Source organism: Musa acuminata, chromosome BXJ2-10 (assembly GCF_036884655.1).
Source record: "Musa acuminata AAA Group cultivar baxijiao chromosome BXJ2-10, Cavendish_Baxijiao_AAA, whole genome shotgun sequence".
Taxonomy (NCBI): Eukaryota; Viridiplantae; Streptophyta; class Magnoliopsida; order Zingiberales; family Musaceae; genus Musa; species Musa acuminata.
The window spans coordinates 35320156-35337060 of record NC_088347.1 but is presented as its reverse complement, the minus strand read 5'-3'; the positions used below and the strand labels follow the sequence as shown (position 1 = coordinate 35337060).

General features: G+C 42.7%; 3 protein-coding genes and 1 long non-coding RNA gene across 9 annotated transcripts; all 4 read right to left on the bottom strand.

Annotated features, from left to right (window-relative positions):
* Window positions 1–179: 179 nt before the first annotated feature.
* Window positions 180–3095, bottom strand: LOC135625403 (transcription elongation factor 1 homolog). The gene is made up of 5 exons (XM_065130183.1): window positions 2948–3095; window positions 1374–1526; window positions 1081–1151; window positions 514–535; window positions 180–427 (listed from the first exon to the last, which is right to left on the bottom strand). The coding sequence occupies exons 2-5, from the start codon at window positions 1484–1486 to the stop codon at window positions 367–369; spliced, it is 267 nt and encodes an 88-aa protein (XP_064986255.1). The 5' UTR covers window positions 1487–1526; window positions 2948–3095; the 3' UTR covers window positions 180–366.
* Window positions 3096–3219: 124 nt separating this feature from the next.
* On the bottom strand, window positions 3220–4842 carry LOC103969409 (aquaporin NIP1-1-like). The gene is made up of 5 exons (XM_065130182.1): window positions 4479–4842; window positions 4192–4413; window positions 3906–4103; window positions 3763–3824; window positions 3220–3677 (listed from the first exon to the last, which is right to left on the bottom strand). The coding sequence occupies exons 1-5, from the start codon at window positions 4761–4763 to the stop codon at window positions 3452–3454; spliced, it is 993 nt and encodes a 330-aa protein (XP_064986254.1). The 5' UTR covers window positions 4764–4842; the 3' UTR covers window positions 3220–3451.
* An 837-nt stretch (window positions 4843–5679) lies between these two features.
* On the bottom strand, window positions 5680–8586 carry LOC135625402 (BES1/BZR1 homolog protein 4-like). The gene is made up of 2 exons (XM_065130181.1): window positions 8185–8586; window positions 5680–6963 (listed from the first exon to the last, which is right to left on the bottom strand). The coding sequence occupies exons 1-2, from the start codon at window positions 8569–8571 to the stop codon at window positions 6115–6117; spliced, it is 1236 nt and encodes a 411-aa protein (XP_064986253.1). The 5' UTR covers window positions 8572–8586; the 3' UTR covers window positions 5680–6114.
* A 3097-nt stretch (window positions 8587–11683) lies between these two features.
* Window positions 11684–16701, bottom strand: LOC103969953 (uncharacterized). 6 transcript variants are annotated; one of them, XR_010492212.1, is made up of 6 exons: window positions 16644–16701; window positions 16426–16548; window positions 15260–15820; window positions 13875–15181; window positions 12462–13209; window positions 11684–12171 (listed from the first exon to the last, which is right to left on the bottom strand). It is a non-coding gene; the product is annotated as an uncharacterized LOC103969953 (long non-coding RNA). The 6 variants fall into 6 exon arrangements; XR_010492210.1 differs by having other exon boundaries at window positions 15260–15817; XR_010492214.1 differs by lacking the exon at window positions 16644–16701 and having other exon boundaries at window positions 15260–15701; window positions 15795–15817; window positions 16426–16637.
* Between the last annotated feature and the right edge of the window lie 204 nt (window positions 16702–16905).

The following is a 16905-nucleotide window of genomic DNA, read 5'->3' as shown; positions in this document are numbered from 1 at the left end:
CACACGATAAACAACGTCCGGTAAACTGCTACGTCCTTAGCCTGCATTTAACAAAGCCACAGATCATGAAAGTTTATATTTTGGAATAAAAAAATGTCTCCACCTAAACCAACAAAATGTATTTGATTTTTACGCCAAAATTTCTTGTGAGAATTATTAGCGAGTGAAAGGGCGATAAATTACAGTTTCGAAGCAAATAACAATTTATTACATAGCAAGTAGCCAAACCATGCAATGTACCCGTAGAGTATAAATTAACAATATCACACCGTTCGACATACTCCATAGGAACATATTTTATTCTACAACATTAAGGATCATCACAACATATATAGGCTCGACCCATGATCCACCAGGCAGAAATGTTCATGCACCATCATCTTCAGGATTGTTGACCCTTTCGCATTCATCTATCCATTCGCTGTATCTGCAAAACAAATGTGGAATTTGCTGATTATCTGATTCGGTTTTCAGCTATTGACCCACAAAAACATATCATGGAGATAAACTTACATGTCAATAGGCTCCGTCAGTGCTACAAAACGAAAGAGAGAGCATCAGGTCAGCATATTTTTATGATTCTAAGAACAAACAATAAATGATAATTGAATGCGCAGATAGATGCAAGTGGATATGATAGGAATATATGCCAGTTGGAATGGGCCCGACATTTGACGAGGACAATCTACATACAATCTCACCAGTTCTGAAACTTTATAGAGGGAAATAGGTTGGTTATTAAGGTCCCATGAATGGATGCTCATGAGGCATTGAACGGAACCAGTTTGTAAGGAGCATATTACTTATAATCTTTCTTTGATTCGTGAACCAAACATCCTGGATTTGAAGACTAATATACATGTCTTGTCAGCGAAAACAAGTTCTGAGAAGTCTTTGTTGCTTGATTTCTCTTTGAAAAATCCCTACTCTGAAAAACCAATAAGGATTGCCGAAAGCACATCCTAAAGAATTTTGCTGTATCAACTATTCATGGATAAAACATGTGGCGATCAATATGGTACGAAACCAAGTCTGTCTAATGAACACGGTTACAAAAATTTGATATACTAGCGGTCATACCGTTGACAGTAGTGCTGAAACTTTCCAGACAAATCCTGCATGAAGCCTCCCCGATCAAGTTCTTCATGTCACTGCCAAGAAAAATCAATCACGGAAGATAATTAAATAGATACAGCCTAAAAACACCAGGAGGAACAAACCTACCATACACATCTTTTTCTATAGTGCAATTGCATATAATAAAACAAACAACTTTATGAGTAAAAGGACCAAATATTACTCCAAGAATGCTCTCCCAACAATCATCGCACGGTGATCTTTGCAAAAAAGGAGGTAATATCACATGAACTTACATGCGACACTCGACACTACTTCCATGGTTGCAGAAAGGGCAGCAAAAGACCGTGTCAAGCTTGTCCATTCGTTTCTTAGGAGGAGGCTTCGCTGTTGACTTTCTCTTCCCCATGAAAATGTTCTATTCGAAAAAATTATCTTCACTCCAATTACTGAAGGATTTCAGCCAAATTAAAGGTCTTAGGGTCAGAAGATGTAGATCAGAAAGGAACACAAATAATTTATTATTTGACGGAGGAAACAATATGTGATAGGAAATAAGGAAAAGGTTACATGATGTAAAATGCAAAGACAGATGCAAACAAAACCCGACTTAAGGCCAATGTGTTCATGGAAAAAAGGGGCAAAACACAGTTCTATAACAAACGTAGCATTTTGACAAAAGTTTAATATTTAGGGAATAAAATCAACTAAGTGTCAATGCCTGTTCTCGTTGCAAACTGAATTTCCGGAGAAGACTGTCTCATTTTCATGTTAAGCTGTTTATCTTTTACAATATTTCTGCTTAAGGAACTATCTGGAAATGTAAAAAAGAAAATGTAGAGAATGGCATTGTCAAGAAAACCCATGTTTCACATCATCCAAATAGAAAACAACACAAAAAGATGTATGAGCCCACAACTAGCTATTCACATTGCTCAACCTAAAAAGGAAGTTTGTGAGTAATTAACTTTGCTTAAAGGAGCACACTATCATGGTTTTGACAGTATAAAAATCATGAGAAATGGAAATCAACAACCCCAGCACTATGATTAAAAGAAAAAACCAAATCTACCAGAAGAAAATATGCTTTCCATAAAATGGATTAGAGTAAGAGACTAACCCCAGTGTCAGAGATAGAACAAAGAAAAACCAACAATAGCTAGCAAGTGATCTTAATAAAAAAAAGTTAACCTTATAAACTGAGAGAAATCACGATTTGAGCCCAAATCAGTCAAATTGTATATCATCACCAGATCTTAGGTCTTTATATCATAAGTGCTTTCATCTTGCTTCAACATATACAATTAAATGGGTGAACCAACTCTGACCTATTCGGCCTTAAGGCATATATGAAATCGTAACGCAGCCACTTCTGTCATGTACATCCAATACCATCATGCCAATTTAGCTTTTGACAAGATAACTTCTTAATTATTATATCAGACAACTTTATCTATCAAGAAAAGGCAACGTCGCCTTCTTGTTGTTCAGAGGTGCGAAGCCAGGATCACGCACTACAAGGTGATAATTCTGATAGATGAGCATCAAAACCCCTATCAAGTTCAAAAGAAAACACCAAATTTGACGAGCGCGATATAACAAAAAATACTCAGAAAGCCATAAAGACCATCAGAACCGAAGACCGAAACCCTAAACGATCCATAACCCTAGATCCAAATTAGCAACAAAAGACACGAACAACGACTGGCGAAATCACCAAAAGAAAGGTCCCCTGGTCACAGATCTGAAACCCTAGATTTGGGAACGGATCCCGCAATCGCGAAGCAAACGAGAAAAGAAAACGAAGGATCTACAAGAATCAAGAAAAACGGAAGAGGGAAGAGAAGCAAGAAAGGAATCAAAACCTCACCTCGGATGGCCGGGAAGCGAGGGTCGAACGGGCTGACGACGCCAAGAAGAGCTAAAAATGGTGGCCAGCGAAGGGTGAATGTCTTAAGGACGACGTCGGTAACACATGGAAACCAAATCAGGAACGTCGGCGAACGATGTTCTAATTGGGCCCAACAATGGGCTTTAAATTGGGGCCCAAATTTGGGAGTTGAGCCCTCCCGATATGTTGGAACGATACGACATTACAATGTAAAATCTCCGATCGATTTCCCATTGAATTGATTCCGGCGGATTTTTCTCTCATCAATAATAATTAGTAAATGGTTCTGAATAGTAAATTTATTAATAATATATAATTTACAATCTTCTGTAGAATAAAGAATGTCTTGCACGTCTTATAGAACAATAGGATGACGATTTGGTATCATTGTAGGAGAAGCGATCCATGCTCAACAATGGACCAGCAGAGCAAGCGAAAGCCCTGCGTTGCTACCTACAAGTTTAGACTCCTTTGGCAGATGATTCAGGCGGAGTCCTTCCTGGTGAGTCTTTTGAGGAAGGAGGCGGTGGCAGTGTTGGTGATCTCAAGCAGGGGCCTGTCGGTGAAGCGGATGAGATTGTAGGCCCAGGCACCGAGCACGGTGCCGCAGATGGGACCCACGATGTACACCCATAGCCCCTCCCACCGGTTTGCGATGATCGCCGGGCCGAGGCTCCTCGCCGGGTTCATCGATGCTCCTGAGATCGGCCTGTCAACAGTCGACAACGTCATGCAGCTCAAAGTTCATGCAAGGATTCGATGGGAACCGAAAGGTTAGGTTGTGGTTGCAGTACCCGGCGAAGAGCACATTTACCACCACGGTGGCTCCGACTACCAACCCTGCCAGTTCTCCGATCTGCACAGAAGAACCCATGTGTGAAGCAAGCATGTAATCTGTGAACTCTGTGCTTGACGTCATTGCGGCAGCTATACTCACTGCTCTGCTGTCTGTGGCGACGCCGGAGATCACAAACATCAGGTAAAAGGAGATGATGAACTCGAGAACCAGGGACTGGAGGTCGGAGCCGGCGGGAACCGTTCCCAGGAACTGGCCATGCTTCCCTCCGAACAGCAACCTCAGCGTCCCGATCGAGATGGTCGATCCCAAAACCTGAGCTGAAACGTAAGCTGGCACCTGCGACATGGGTCGTGCGGTTAGGAGCAGTAAGAATTTGCCCGGTAACAAGCACGAACTCCGTTGCATAGTAGATGTGGATCCGGACCTGCCTCCACGGGAACCTTCCGCATGTGGCGAAGGCGATGGTGACGGCGGGATTGAAGTGGGCGCCGGAGACGTGGCCGAGGGAGTACACCATGGCCATGACCACGAGCCCCCAGGCCAAGCATATGCCGGGGAATGTGACGATGCCGGTGCTTAGATTCACTGCGACCGAACCACACCCAGCAAATATCATAAAGTAGGTGCCCAAGATCTCGGCAATGATCTGGATTAGAATTGCTACAAGATTAGAATCCGAGAGGATGCAGGACATAGGGGGAGGGACATCACCTTTTGGAGGAAACAGAAAGAGAAGGTGAAGACACAAGCTTCGGCTGAACAGCTCCCGCCTCCTGCATGATCGAGAGTAACACGCTCCTCTCCTCGATCAGCAGCACTCCTCTCCTCCACAAACCTTTCTTCCGAGCCATCAGAACAACAGGCCTCTCCCGCCCTACTCATCTCTCCCACTTCTGGATCACCACAACCTAAAAAAGAGGCAAGGAAGAAGACAACGTCGAGTCCAATGACATTTAGGGTTCTATTTATTGGCCCTTCATAGCCCAATTCTTGCATCTCTGGACTAACCACTGATCGAGAAACAGTGCAGAGAAGATTGGAAGCTGATCCAACAACCCACCAGCAAACACATCAAAAAAAAAGAAACGGACGATTCATGTCTGCTTTGGATAGGATAATATAACCCATTATTTCCATTAAAGATTTTCCATAATTATCTACAAGACAATTTGTCTGTCTTATTCTGGGGAGTTGGTTCCTCGGATCCGTATGCATGTCCTGTTATGACGTATTTAGGGAAGGATATATTAATGGTTTTACATATTGGACAACAAAATGATGAGACATCGTTACTCCCAATGTTTATTGAGAGTCACAGAATGCTCATTAGATTAACATATGAGAAAAGATATAGCTTACTAATTGTAATTATGATTTCTAGATCCAGTGGCTGAATTATTGATTTCTTTCATATAACTGGTGAACTCAAAAATACGAGTAGATAGAGCCGACGACATGGTTGTTTCCACCCAAACAAGCTGATGGTGTGTCTTGAAAGGTAGGGTAGGTTATTTGAAGCTCAACAACTCCTTTGACATGCAATCATATTGATTAGAAATTTCGATTCTTTTCCCTAATGACTTGAAAGTTCATGCCAACTCTGCAAATTTGATCTGTCAAACACAAACTTTGCAATAGATGTATTGACTAAATCCTCTCTACATTGTCTGATGGGAAGAAGTTAGTATTATAAGAAACAAATTATGAAATGCAAAGGTGACAAAAAAATAGTCTACTTTTAAGAGAAGAAGCTTTTGGATCAATTTAGTCACCAAATGATTAAAGAGAAAGAGCGTATAATTTTCAAAATATCTATTTGTGTCAACATATTTGGTACATAATGCCGGAGAAAATGCAGACATTATAAACAAAAAAAGTACCAGACAACACATTGCAACTAACAAATTTACCATGCAAAAAACTTGTAATAAATTTCAAATTTCTACAAGAAAAAAGAGCAAATAACACACAGATGCTCGTTCGGGGTTATACAAGTGAGTACAGCAATGAGTATCATACAAGGAACCTAAGCGACAAGACTAGAATGTGATCTGATAGCTTAAAACACAATGCTAGAAAGAAGATGACAGTAATAAGCCCATAGTTCTTCCCTGGATGCAAATATTTGGCAAGTAGAACTCTGGTCGATTAGTATACACTGCATACTGAACTGGCATGTAAATTCTTCCAACAAAAATAAATTATATCAGGTACCCGAAAGAGGTTGAAGGCTATTTGCTAGAAACCATTAGGTGGCCTCTATTTTCCTCTCCTCAGGAACAGCAACAAATGAAGCACAACCATGAGACTATAAAAACTTTAGAGCGCACGGTCATCTTCAAATCGATTAGGCATCAGCCCTGGTCCTTGAGCTGCCAAGAGTGAGCTGGAGGTCATCTGGTCCGCATTCCTCGTGGATCCTCTCACCCTCCCAGGGCTTCACCAGTCCTCGCAGGCTATTGCCATTGCTGCTGCTCCCAAATGCAAACTCATCAGTAATGCCATTCGACATCTGAACATCGATGTTGTGCGAGATACCAGGCATGACAGGAGACCTGGTGCCACTCTGCCCCGGCATCCAAATTATACCAGGCATGACAGGGGAACTGGTACCACTTTGCCCTGGTGTCCACATTCTTGAAGAGCCTCCACCTGAAAACCCAAATGGGTTTGAGGAAACAAGGCTGAAGGTGGGGGATGAAGGAGATGTTGTCTCAATCTGCAGCCCTGCAATCCAAGCAGGATCTGGAATCATCTGACGCCCAGGACTCGGTGGAGTTGAGTTTGGTAAAAATTTGTAGCTGGTACCGGGCCATAATGGTTGTGCACTTTGATCATACCAGTCGGTCTTAATACAAGGTGTACTCGCAGTTGGGGAACTCATGGGAGGAGTCACGGGGGCACTTATGGAACCACCACCCATGAAAAGAGGCTGTTGGTGTCGAAACATGGATGAAGAGGCACTAGAGGAAGCTGAATAGAGATTTTTAAGCCAGGGAATGAGGGAGTTACCATCAGCGCCATTGATAGAATTGTTGGTATTGGTGATGTAGGATGAAGATGCAGGACTCGCAAAGGATGAAGAGGCAGGACTGTGATTATAAGATGCGCATGGGCTTGCCTGGTTTGAAGAATACGGGCTTGGAGAGGTTGAGCCCCCAACTACATCCATGCACTCTACTGAAGGTTTACTCCCCTGCAATGGAAAATTTGAAAATCATACTAAGAAATTGCACGCTTGCATGAGCAAACCCACATAAGATATTTTATATTTGGAGATTCAAATTAAGCAGTCGAAAGGCATTTACTGATGATGCACAAGACATAGTAAAGACAAACTCACAACTGTCTCATAAGACCCCTTCGGACATCTTTGCAGGAAGAAGGTTGCACTTTAGATGAGATTAATTGATCACGGCAATAGTTTAAAAGCTTACAAGGAAATTACAAATACATAAAACGGACAAGATATTAACATTGAGATAAAGATGGTTCAGAGCACACAAACAGCAAATAGTTGTAAAGTATCACAATAAACGGTCGTAAAAGTATTCTTATTATCTTGCACTTGGGTTTACATATCAAGTTCATTTATCTTCCATCCGGTTTGCATTTGGGAGATGTAAGAGTTTTAACACGAAAAGTCTCAAGACAGTATCTTTGTAAATTACTATCTAGAACTAATTATCATGTTAAAGACCTAGACTTTTCGTATATTGCACGAAAGCAAATTTAACTAAAGTCATGGTTGCAAAATCACTATATTCTATCAAAACATCTCAATATTAGTGAAGCTAATTGCAATCGGAACAACCACAAAGTGGCCCAGTCAAAAAGAATATACTGTTCTACAAAGGAACATAAAGAAAAAAAATATCCAATTTTTGCTCACCTACTTCATGATTATCAGCAATTTATATGCAGTAAGAAAACTTTTTTAAGGAAATATAAGGCCATTTAAGCGTACCGATCCAAAAGTTTCTTAGGGATAAATTAATTTAACCATTTGCAGACATGTCAAATAAAGCATTAGCAAATAAAAATTATTAGATCCCAAAAAGAAGAGAAAAAGAAAAAAAGAATTGCAGCCGATAATGACTGAAAGGAAACACAGGAAGTTGTTATCGTGAATGGGAACTTTAGGACACGTTCGGCCCCCCAGAATTCGCGGGCTTCACATGAGACATGAGCTGTGTAACGTGCGCACAGTACAACACCTCTGCTAACTTGCGCCGCCGCACCCCATCCTATCTTTGATCCAAGCGCACGGATAGCATGTCATGGACCAAAACCAATGCGTCACTGACATGCTACCATTGGCGCCCTTCGATCGTTACTAGATTGTCAGCAAAGATCAAGCGCAAGAATTGGGAAAGAAGAGAAGAAGAGAAAAAATAGGGATGGAGAGAGGGAGTACCTTGCGGTAGGTGGTGCCGTCGGGCTCGACGGTCCAGCCGGCCTCGTCGCAGAGGGCTTTGAGGACCTCGTTGTTGTCGCAGTGCTTGGGGAGCTTGTAATTCCCGTACATCCGCAGTCCAGCGTAGATATTGGCCGCGATCGCCCGCCGACGCCGTTCCCTCCGCCGGTTGTTCTCCCTCTCCCTCCACGTCGGCATCCTCGTCCCGGACGTCATCCCTTCGCAAGAACCACCAGCCTCCACCTCGATCGATCTGCCTCCAACTGACAAGGAAGGATCGGTCGCCCGATCTCGTCGATCCCAAGCTCGGAGAGATCGGAGCAGAGAGGACGGGGAAGAAGGCATGCGCATGGGGAAAGGGGAAAGCGGAGGGATCTCAATAAGCATATGTTGGGGCAAGCGAGCGCGGGGACGAATTGAGAACTGAGGCGGAAGGCATAAAAGAGGCCCATGAACTGCTATGGCCCAATTTTGGAAAAGCCCAATTTGGCCCAACTACCGTTTACCATCTTCTATAATTACGGCGGCAGAAGACGGAGGCGGCGAACACACTCGTCCCCCGCAGAGAGAGGAGACGGAGCCAAATCTCTAGGTAAATGGTACAGTGTAAAGCATCATATGGAACAGCTGCAGCAGGCGGCATCAACAGCTACTGCGGGGCATCATTGCCTAACTAAGTCAGAGGTGGAAGCAGGGAACGAGTCTCGCAGGCTTGGCAGAAGTGGGGAGGGGGAAGGGGAGGTCCCCGCCGACAGGACGACGGCAGCGCCCATCCTGGTGGGCGGGCGGCGCATGGACCGGTGCGGACGAGGCGGCCCAATGGGGGGACCGCGGAGCACGGCGAGCCCGCCTTGTCCACCGCGCGTTTGGCGGGGGGCCAAACCGGCGTGGGGACGAGAGGTGAGAGACTAAGGGACCACGAGAGAGAGAGAGAGAGAGAGAGAGGATGGCCGGAATCACATGCAGGCAGGCCGGTGTGCTCCCCACCCACGAGGCAACGACGATGAACAGTATACAGCGAAGAAATGGAAGGAGTCTTCACATACTGATGCGGAAGAGCGCACAAGAACGCAACGAGCAGCTCTCACCGTCCGATTCCGCTACCGACGGTGCTGATTCTATCGAATTTGGAATCAAACCAAATCGAATCGATTTCAATCTGTTTCGGGTCGAGAATTACCGGTTCGAATTCCGATTCCGATTTCGAGCCGGAACGAACTATTTTAATTTTAATTTGAATTTTAATTTCGATTATTTATTAAGTTGTCAGAAAGGATGGATTACTTACTCATTTGGAGGGTATTATGGACATAGTAAGATCATTATATTTGTGCTCAATGCCAAAGTAAGCCCATGGGTTGTGTATCTTTAACATCACAAAAATATAGCCCAATTTGAGCCCATGTCTGTGTGTGTGTGTTGCATGTTACAATGTTCCAATGGGTGATAGCAATAAACTCTAAAGAAGCAAAATTTATTGGAGGCATGAATTAATTAATTGTTATTAACAACAACAATAACAATAGTAAAGTATGGCATAGAGTTAAGATTTTCCATATAAGTCAAGAATATGTATGTATGTATGTATGTATATGCTATGCCCATTGAGATCACATGCAAATCACATATGCAAATCGTCAATGTATATGCTATGCCCATTGTAAGAATTCTTATTTATTAAATAATTAAAGGGAAAAAAGGATAGAAAAATCTTGATGGAGATTGGAATCATTTGGGTCCATCCACACGTGGATTCTTTTGTCTTGATCGAGCCGAGTCATGTTTTTGGGTCCACGATGGGAGCCATCTATGTGTCATCTTCCCCTTCACACCCCATGCAAGAGAAAACATGGCCTTTGCCACAGCTTGCTGAGTTGTTCCCACTTAAAATATGGGTGTTTAGAGAGAGAGAGAGAGAGAGAGAGAGAGTATAACTTGGTCAATGCACTCGTGTGCATGTTGGGGGAGAGAGAGAGAGAGAGAGAGAGAGAGAGAGAGAGAGAGATCACATCACGTGAGTCGTGAGTAGATTGCCATGATATGATTATCTCTAATAAGGGGTTTTGGATAGCCTTTTATATCAGACAAGTCATCGTTAGTGATTGCTTACATTACAACTCTTATCCTCAATCCTCCACTCTCAAGTCTGAGACACAATTGAAACTTTGCATTCATTCAAATTAGGACTCATAATTTGGTTATTGCAATTCTCCTTCCGCTGCACACCACCCTCTCTCTCATCACAATATAAAAGCCACCCATAGCCCTTCCCGAAATCCTCCCACCTCTCACCATGGCCTCGTTCTGCAAGCCGATCACACTCGTGCTCATCCTCTCTCTCGTCCTCGCACCCCCTCTGCATGCCAGGAAGAACGACAAGGTTGGATCCCTGAAAGCTGATGCTGATTCACTGCAAAGTACTGTTTCGCCAAAGAGACGCCCGCCGCCATCTTCTCCGAGCAACAGCGGTCACGGCACAAGCGAGAACGACGTCGAGAGGATTCTGGGATCCGTCCCCAGCCCTGGCATCGGCCATTAGCTTCTTTCTTTCTTTCTTTCTTCTCACTCGGACTGAGTTCCACTGCACCTCATTCCAAATTTTTGTAGGGTAGCTTCATACTACGTTGTTGTGATTCCAGTTTGGTTACTTCGTTGCTGTGATTCCTATTTGGTTCTTCGTTGGTTCGGCCTGATGTAATGATGCGCGCATGCTTGAGATGCAGTGCAATCAACGACTTGTGTTTTCTCTTGGCTCCCCGACATACATATAATCTATGACTTGGAGAATGTGATGATATATTACTGGTTATCTCATTAGGTCAGATCATGACAGACAGCATCATTTGTGTTGCTGTGTTTCTGTATGCATGACATCGGAGTCGGTGACAAATCGCATGAGATTGTCAGCTTCCTTCTCGAAAGATCTGAGAGTTGCACAAAAGATCCTTGTCGGACAATGAAGAATTTGCAGCTTGGAGTTGGGTTTCCAACTCTTGAGTGGGTTTGGTAATAAGTAGATATGGATGAAGACTGTCCCAAATGATTGGATAGAAGTGGGTTAGATTAATGAATGATCACAGATGCTAAGATTTTGCCAAGTCCAAACAGATGATGCCAATTAACCTGAGCTTGATGTGCAAGAATCCAATTTAGAGACTATGGTTGCTGTCTAAAGCCTAATCCAAAGACTTGTGGAGGAATAAGGGACCTCATTTAGCAAAAGTGGTGGCTCAGATATCAATTCAATGCTATGCTTCTTGAATCATCACTAAAAATCTAGTGATAGGTACTCCTGTAGATGAAGACGAAGTACACGCTTCTTCTATGAAGCAAACTTCATGCATGAAGGCATTGAAATCCACAAAAAACCTGCAACTGCTTTGTCGAGGGCAAAAGCATGGAGATGTTTTCCGTATGTGAATTTACCAACTCATGTAGAAAGCATAAACCACCGAAGTCTATTTTTCTAAATGCTTAACGTATGAACGTCATATATATCTGAAAATTTCTTTTAATAGAAAAAATTTATATTAAAATATAATGAGGAAAAATAAGAACTTTACTCTAAAAGCACGTTGCTGACGTCGGAACAAAGAATGCCCCGTCGGGAAGAACACTAGAAACACGTTGCACACCAAAACTACGATCCAATGCACCGACGAGAACGCTTCGCAAAGCCGTGTCGGCTGGGAATTCCATGGAGAATGCAATGCAATGCAAAGCAGCGACGGGGACACCTCAGGACAAGGACACCGTCGCAGAGCTGACCCCAACGCATGACTTATTGGGTTCCGCACGGACTACGGCGGCATTGTTGTCGGAGAATAGAGGGACACCAGTCAACTCGAGCGGAGGACAAGGTTTCGTGTCGTGGCCGTGGAAGTCCTAAGAGATGCCGAAAGTTTGTGGTGAAGCTGATGCTTCATCTACAACCTGTCGTCGGCCGGCATGATCAGATGGGTACGATGGTTTCTAGGCTCAGAGTACCTGCACAAAGTGACGGAGATGAGACTATGTTCACAAAGAATAATCCTTCTTTTAAGAGCAAGAAAGTCAAAAGGCTTAGACTATGCAGTTCAGCATTCCACGAGCATAAAATTGGTGAATGATACACAGTCGATGGAAGTCTAACTGGGACTCAAAAAATCTATGCATCATATCACCACGAGAATCCGAATACAAAACAGCGAAAGAAAAATCTGCCGAAAGTTTCACTTTTCGATTTGTTGAAATAGAATAATCATATTTTTTTTTTTTTTCTTTCTTGTCATACTTACAGACAAAGTGAGTTCCACAACATTCTGGCAGGTAAGGCCAGCAGATGTCAACTTGCCGACGATCACAGAACGGCGACAATAAAAAACTGCCAGCCTTGACATATATGATCTATTATTGGCAAATGATCGATATTACTTATCGGGCGAAGATGCTGAGTCAACCAACTATTCGATTCTGGTTAATGCTAACCCAGTAATCCTGCTTCAGTCTCAAATTCAGAGTGGAAGCTTCCGACTGGGCAAACAGAGAAAAGAACCTTCACATGATCACCATGTCACGGAGTCTCTGAGCAGTGAGGAAAATGACACACGATAGGGATCACAGAGAACTGTTGTGTTGCGAGGAAACTGACACATAATGGGGATCACAGAGAACTATTTACACAACGCTTTCTAGGTTTTCTCGGAGCAACAATCTTGCTGCATTCATTATCAGGATTAATGGCATGCGGTGTTGCTCCCAGTGGCTCGCACTTTCAAACTCCTTGGATTTCTAGCTTTGCCAAATTGTCCAGGAAGAGAGTGAACTACCTGTTGAGAACTTTTAGAAGAGATGTCCCTTTTTGCATCTTCATGTTTGGGTTTTAGCCGCAAAGTATGGCACAGATTTTGGCATGACTGCCCTAGGCTAGATCGGGTTTATCACCTCGTCGACTGACCCTTGTCTGATTGGCATTGACTGACGTGAATGATTGAAGTTGCAACTATCTTGATTACTTTTCCTCACTACGGCAGCGGTGGGAACCTCCTATCCGAAAAAACACAATTCTCAGTGTGTTAGACATCCGGCACCAGTCAGCTGAACAACAATACTATCACAAGTAGACTTATCATAATGCTAATAAGATCAAGAGAATCTTACTAAGACCAAAATGGATTAAGCACTTTTGGCCATATCAGGCTTCAGAGAATAAGTCTGAGATTAATCACATATATTGAAAGCAAGTGCTATCTGAATAATTTTCACCCCCAGAGGAGAAAAAAAACACCCTTCAGATTGTCCCTAAAAGACCTATCGAATGAACTTTGTGCCCGAAATCCATACTAAGTAGACAGTCTCAATCTGTCTTTCTCCATTTCCTAATACAACAACAATTTGAGGCCAACTGCATGGATCCTTTTCCACCATTAAGATATTTTTAATAAAATGTCACTGTTCAACTAAATATTATCTAATATTTCTTCAATGTTTTTAAATAGAGATTCTTTGGTCCTCTTCCTCTCCTTGCAACATAATCTTATTGACTCGACTCATTTAGCCAGAGCTTTTGTAGGTTTCCTTTAAACGTATTGATATCATCTTAATAATATCATCAACAAGCAAAATGCACTAAGTCCATCATTTGTGACAATGATATGTTTCACATCAGAAACCTGCTAACGAAATTCTAAGGCATACACAGGAAATGTTACCTTGATTAGAGCTTCTGTCGATTGTCCATATTCTGATTCATCCTCTTCCGAGTCATCAATCTCCTCACATTCAAACTCTGCATTTGCACTTTCGTCATCAGTCACTCAATTCTTCTTGTTCCATTATGATATCTAGATTAGATTCATCATAATCTTTTGAGCATTGGCTAAGACAATCATTGGGCATCTGCACAACTTCCAAGGAATTGTCATCCTTTTCACAGCATCCTATTGTACTGCAGATTCAGAACAATTTGCATTATGGTGGAATGACATATCAGCATCTATGCCTTTACCCATGCTTGGCTGAAACCTTGGGCTGCCCGACTTGTTGAACTGATGCATACTTGAATCTCCAGCTTGTCTTGTCTTTTCATTTTCTGTCACTGAATACAAGTGTATGTCCAAATCAAGTTCATTTTCCTTCTCATGATGGCAAAGGGATGCTCCACCAGCTGGAATTTGGCTATTACCAACCAGATTTTCTCTTGAGACTGGATTAGAATCATGGGACAATTTATTATGATGACTTGATGCTGCAAAAACACCAGGATCAACTGAAGACACCATGCCATGATCAGCAGTTGCATTGTCAGTTCTTCGCAGAAGTGGATGGAAGTCAACTGAACAAATCTAATGGTGCATCTACTGAATTTCAACTTCCACTGATCCTGTCTTTCATAGTAATAAAATGTTGAGATTTGGAAAAAGTGGATTCTTTTTGAAGTTGAGCCCCCAGGTGACAAGTACCAGAAGCAGCAGTATGTCTGTTCATAGAATAATATGATGAAAGTTGATCTTCAGATGCATGGAACGGCAATCGGTGTATCTGGAGATCTGATTGTGAAGCATTTTCTTCTGCCACATGCTGATCTGAAGTAGCTCCACCAACTCGCCAGTGACTAGCTTCTAGACCATTATCTGATGGCATGTTTAAATTTTTGCCAGGATTTGTTACAGTATTTACTCCCTTTGCCACACCAGAAGACTTGGATGGATTTTTAACTCCATTCTTACTTGTGTAAGAATGTGCTGATCCGGTAGGATGATTTTGGAGAGCTGACTGAGATATGACACGAACAGAAGGGGGAAGGTTTATAGGAGGCAAGCCAGGTGCCAACTTGACCACTCGTGCACCTTTACATTTACGTGTTGGGCAGGTAATGACCGTAAATGACTTCCAGGTCTCCCGAAGTTGGAAATGGAAGAAAGATGATTCAACTGTGAAGTGTAAGATGAAGTATATCTGGGGTCAGAACAATGAGATAAAGGATGCACTGCTCTGTCACTCTGCACTTGAAAGCATCCTGAGATGGAAGCAAACTTTTCAGTAGTGTTGGTACCATGATAGATAATCATGTTGGTAAACTGTACATTGGTCCTACCAATGCCTGAAAGAGAAATATCATAGGATAAGTCATTGGAGCTCCCTGTTTCGGAGTCTGCAAGGAATGCTTCATGAACGTAAGCTTCATTTTCATTGTCCATTTCCTCTCCACTATTATCCTCTTCATTATCAACCTATAAAATCATGCAGCCAATGAATACAATGAAATAATACTCCAAGAAATCAAATTTTCTTAATCTTATAGAAGTAAGCAAAATTGAGCTCCTTCTCAGATAATGTGTGCCCATCAGCCATTGAAGCCTTCAGTCTTCTTCGTTTTGCTTCATATAATCTCGTCTTCTCCTTTATGGCTTCACTCTTTCTGTAAGATTTCTGTGTTCCAGTAGCAATTCGCCACTGCCGTGGTAGCAAGGAGGGATCTCTATGTGGAACAAAATATTTCCAAACTGATAACCAGTCCTGTTTAAAAAGCTTGAGGCCTTGGTTTGACCAAGCAATTACAGGATCACGATACAGCATAATTGTGTACTAGTAATCATAATCAAAAGGCTAGCGTCGTCCAATGGAGTCACCTCATAGATCCATGCCTTCTAATCTGCTGTCAATGGAGAAGTTTTCATCCGTCGCACAGCCAAGATAAAGTTGAAAAATGAAGCAGACTATAGAATTCCAATAACAACTATTTAACCAATACCTTCAATTTTATTTTGCAGAAATATTTCATGACAATATTGTAAAAGGTTAGATATCTCAAGATTCGAAAATAAATTTATACACTACTAACCGATATGAATCATCAGACTTTGGCAATGAAACTAAACATTCAATTTATGGTTTTGAACGACCGCCGACTCAATTACCTCGTCACTTAATGTAGGAAGCGTGAAAGAGTGGAAACGAAGCAATAGAGCGAACGCGTACATAGAAAGTGGTCTCTCAGGCGAAAAAAAAGAGGAAAAGGGAATGTTGACCAAGAAGAAGGGCCAACAATTGAAGCTTGAATTTGATCACCTATAGTTCGGAACAGAGGCAATAGCAACTTAATCGCTCGGCAAGTTCCGCACGTTTGATCTCTAAAGGAGAGAACCAAAACCAAAGGAAGAATTCAAAAAAAATATTAAAGAAAGATTTCTATACTACCGTAAGTACATTGAGATGGAACGATAACAACAACAACAACAGAATGAGGGGCAGAAGACTCACCGACGGAGACGGCAAGCCAAGACCACCGGAGCTTCGACGAAGACGGCCAAAATTAGGGTTTCGAAATAATAATATATCCTTTCTCTGCTCGGGAACTGGAAGAAAAGGAGGCGAGGGAATCGGCTGCCGGAAAAAGCTCAAGTTCTTGAGTTCTTCGCCTGCGGTGTAGAAGAGAGGAGAGAAGAAGCGGTGACGAGGGGAGGAGCGGGAAGGGTTACCTGCCTTCGTTCCAATCGAGAGCCGTCGTTTACTCGTACGAATTGGTACACGAGAGGCACACAGGTGAGTCCGACCATGGAGGAACGTGTGAATGGATCGGATCTAACCCGATCTGATCCGACATCTGGTCCGATATCACCTAGATAAGGGTCAAGTCTGACGTACTAATCCGAATAAGAGTCGGTCCAATTAGACCGATCTAAACCGGATCGAGACCGGTCGAACTAGTCACGATCCAACCACGACGTGACCCGACCCCTG

Excerpts from the sequence above, each read along its gene's own strand:
- LOC135625403 (XM_065130183.1), bottom strand. The coding sequence starts at position 1,486 with ATGGGGAAGAGAAAGTCAACAGCGAAGCCTCCTCCTAAGAAACGAATG. Across the intron at positions 1,152-1,373 it reads AGTAGTGTCGAGTGTCGCAT|TGACATGAAGAACTTGATCG; the intron begins GTAAGTTCATGT and ends TTTTCTTGGCAG. Across the intron at positions 428-513 it reads CTGACGGAGCCTATTGACAT|ATACAGCGAATGGATAGATG; the intron begins GTAAGTTTATCT and ends TTTGTTTTGCAG.
- LOC103969409 (XM_065130182.1), bottom strand. The coding sequence starts at position 4,763 with ATGCAAGAATTGGGCTATGAAGGGCCAATAAATAGAACCCTAAATGTC. Across the intron at positions 3,825-3,905 it reads TCGCCACAGACAGCAGAGCA|ATCGGAGAACTGGCAGGGTT; the intron begins GTGAGTATAGCT and ends TCTTCTGTGCAG. Across the intron at positions 3,678-3,762 it reads GTAAATGTGCTCTTCGCCGG|GCCGATCTCAGGAGCATCGA; the intron begins GTACTGCAACCA and ends GACTGTTGACAG.
- LOC135625402 (XM_065130181.1), bottom strand. The coding sequence starts at position 8,571 with ATGCTTATTGAGATCCCTCCGCTTTCCCCTTTCCCCATGCGCATGCCT. Across the intron at positions 6,964-8,184 it reads ACGGCACCACCTACCGCAAG|GGGAGTAAACCTTCAGTAGA; the intron begins GTACTCCCTCTC and ends TTTCCATTGCAG.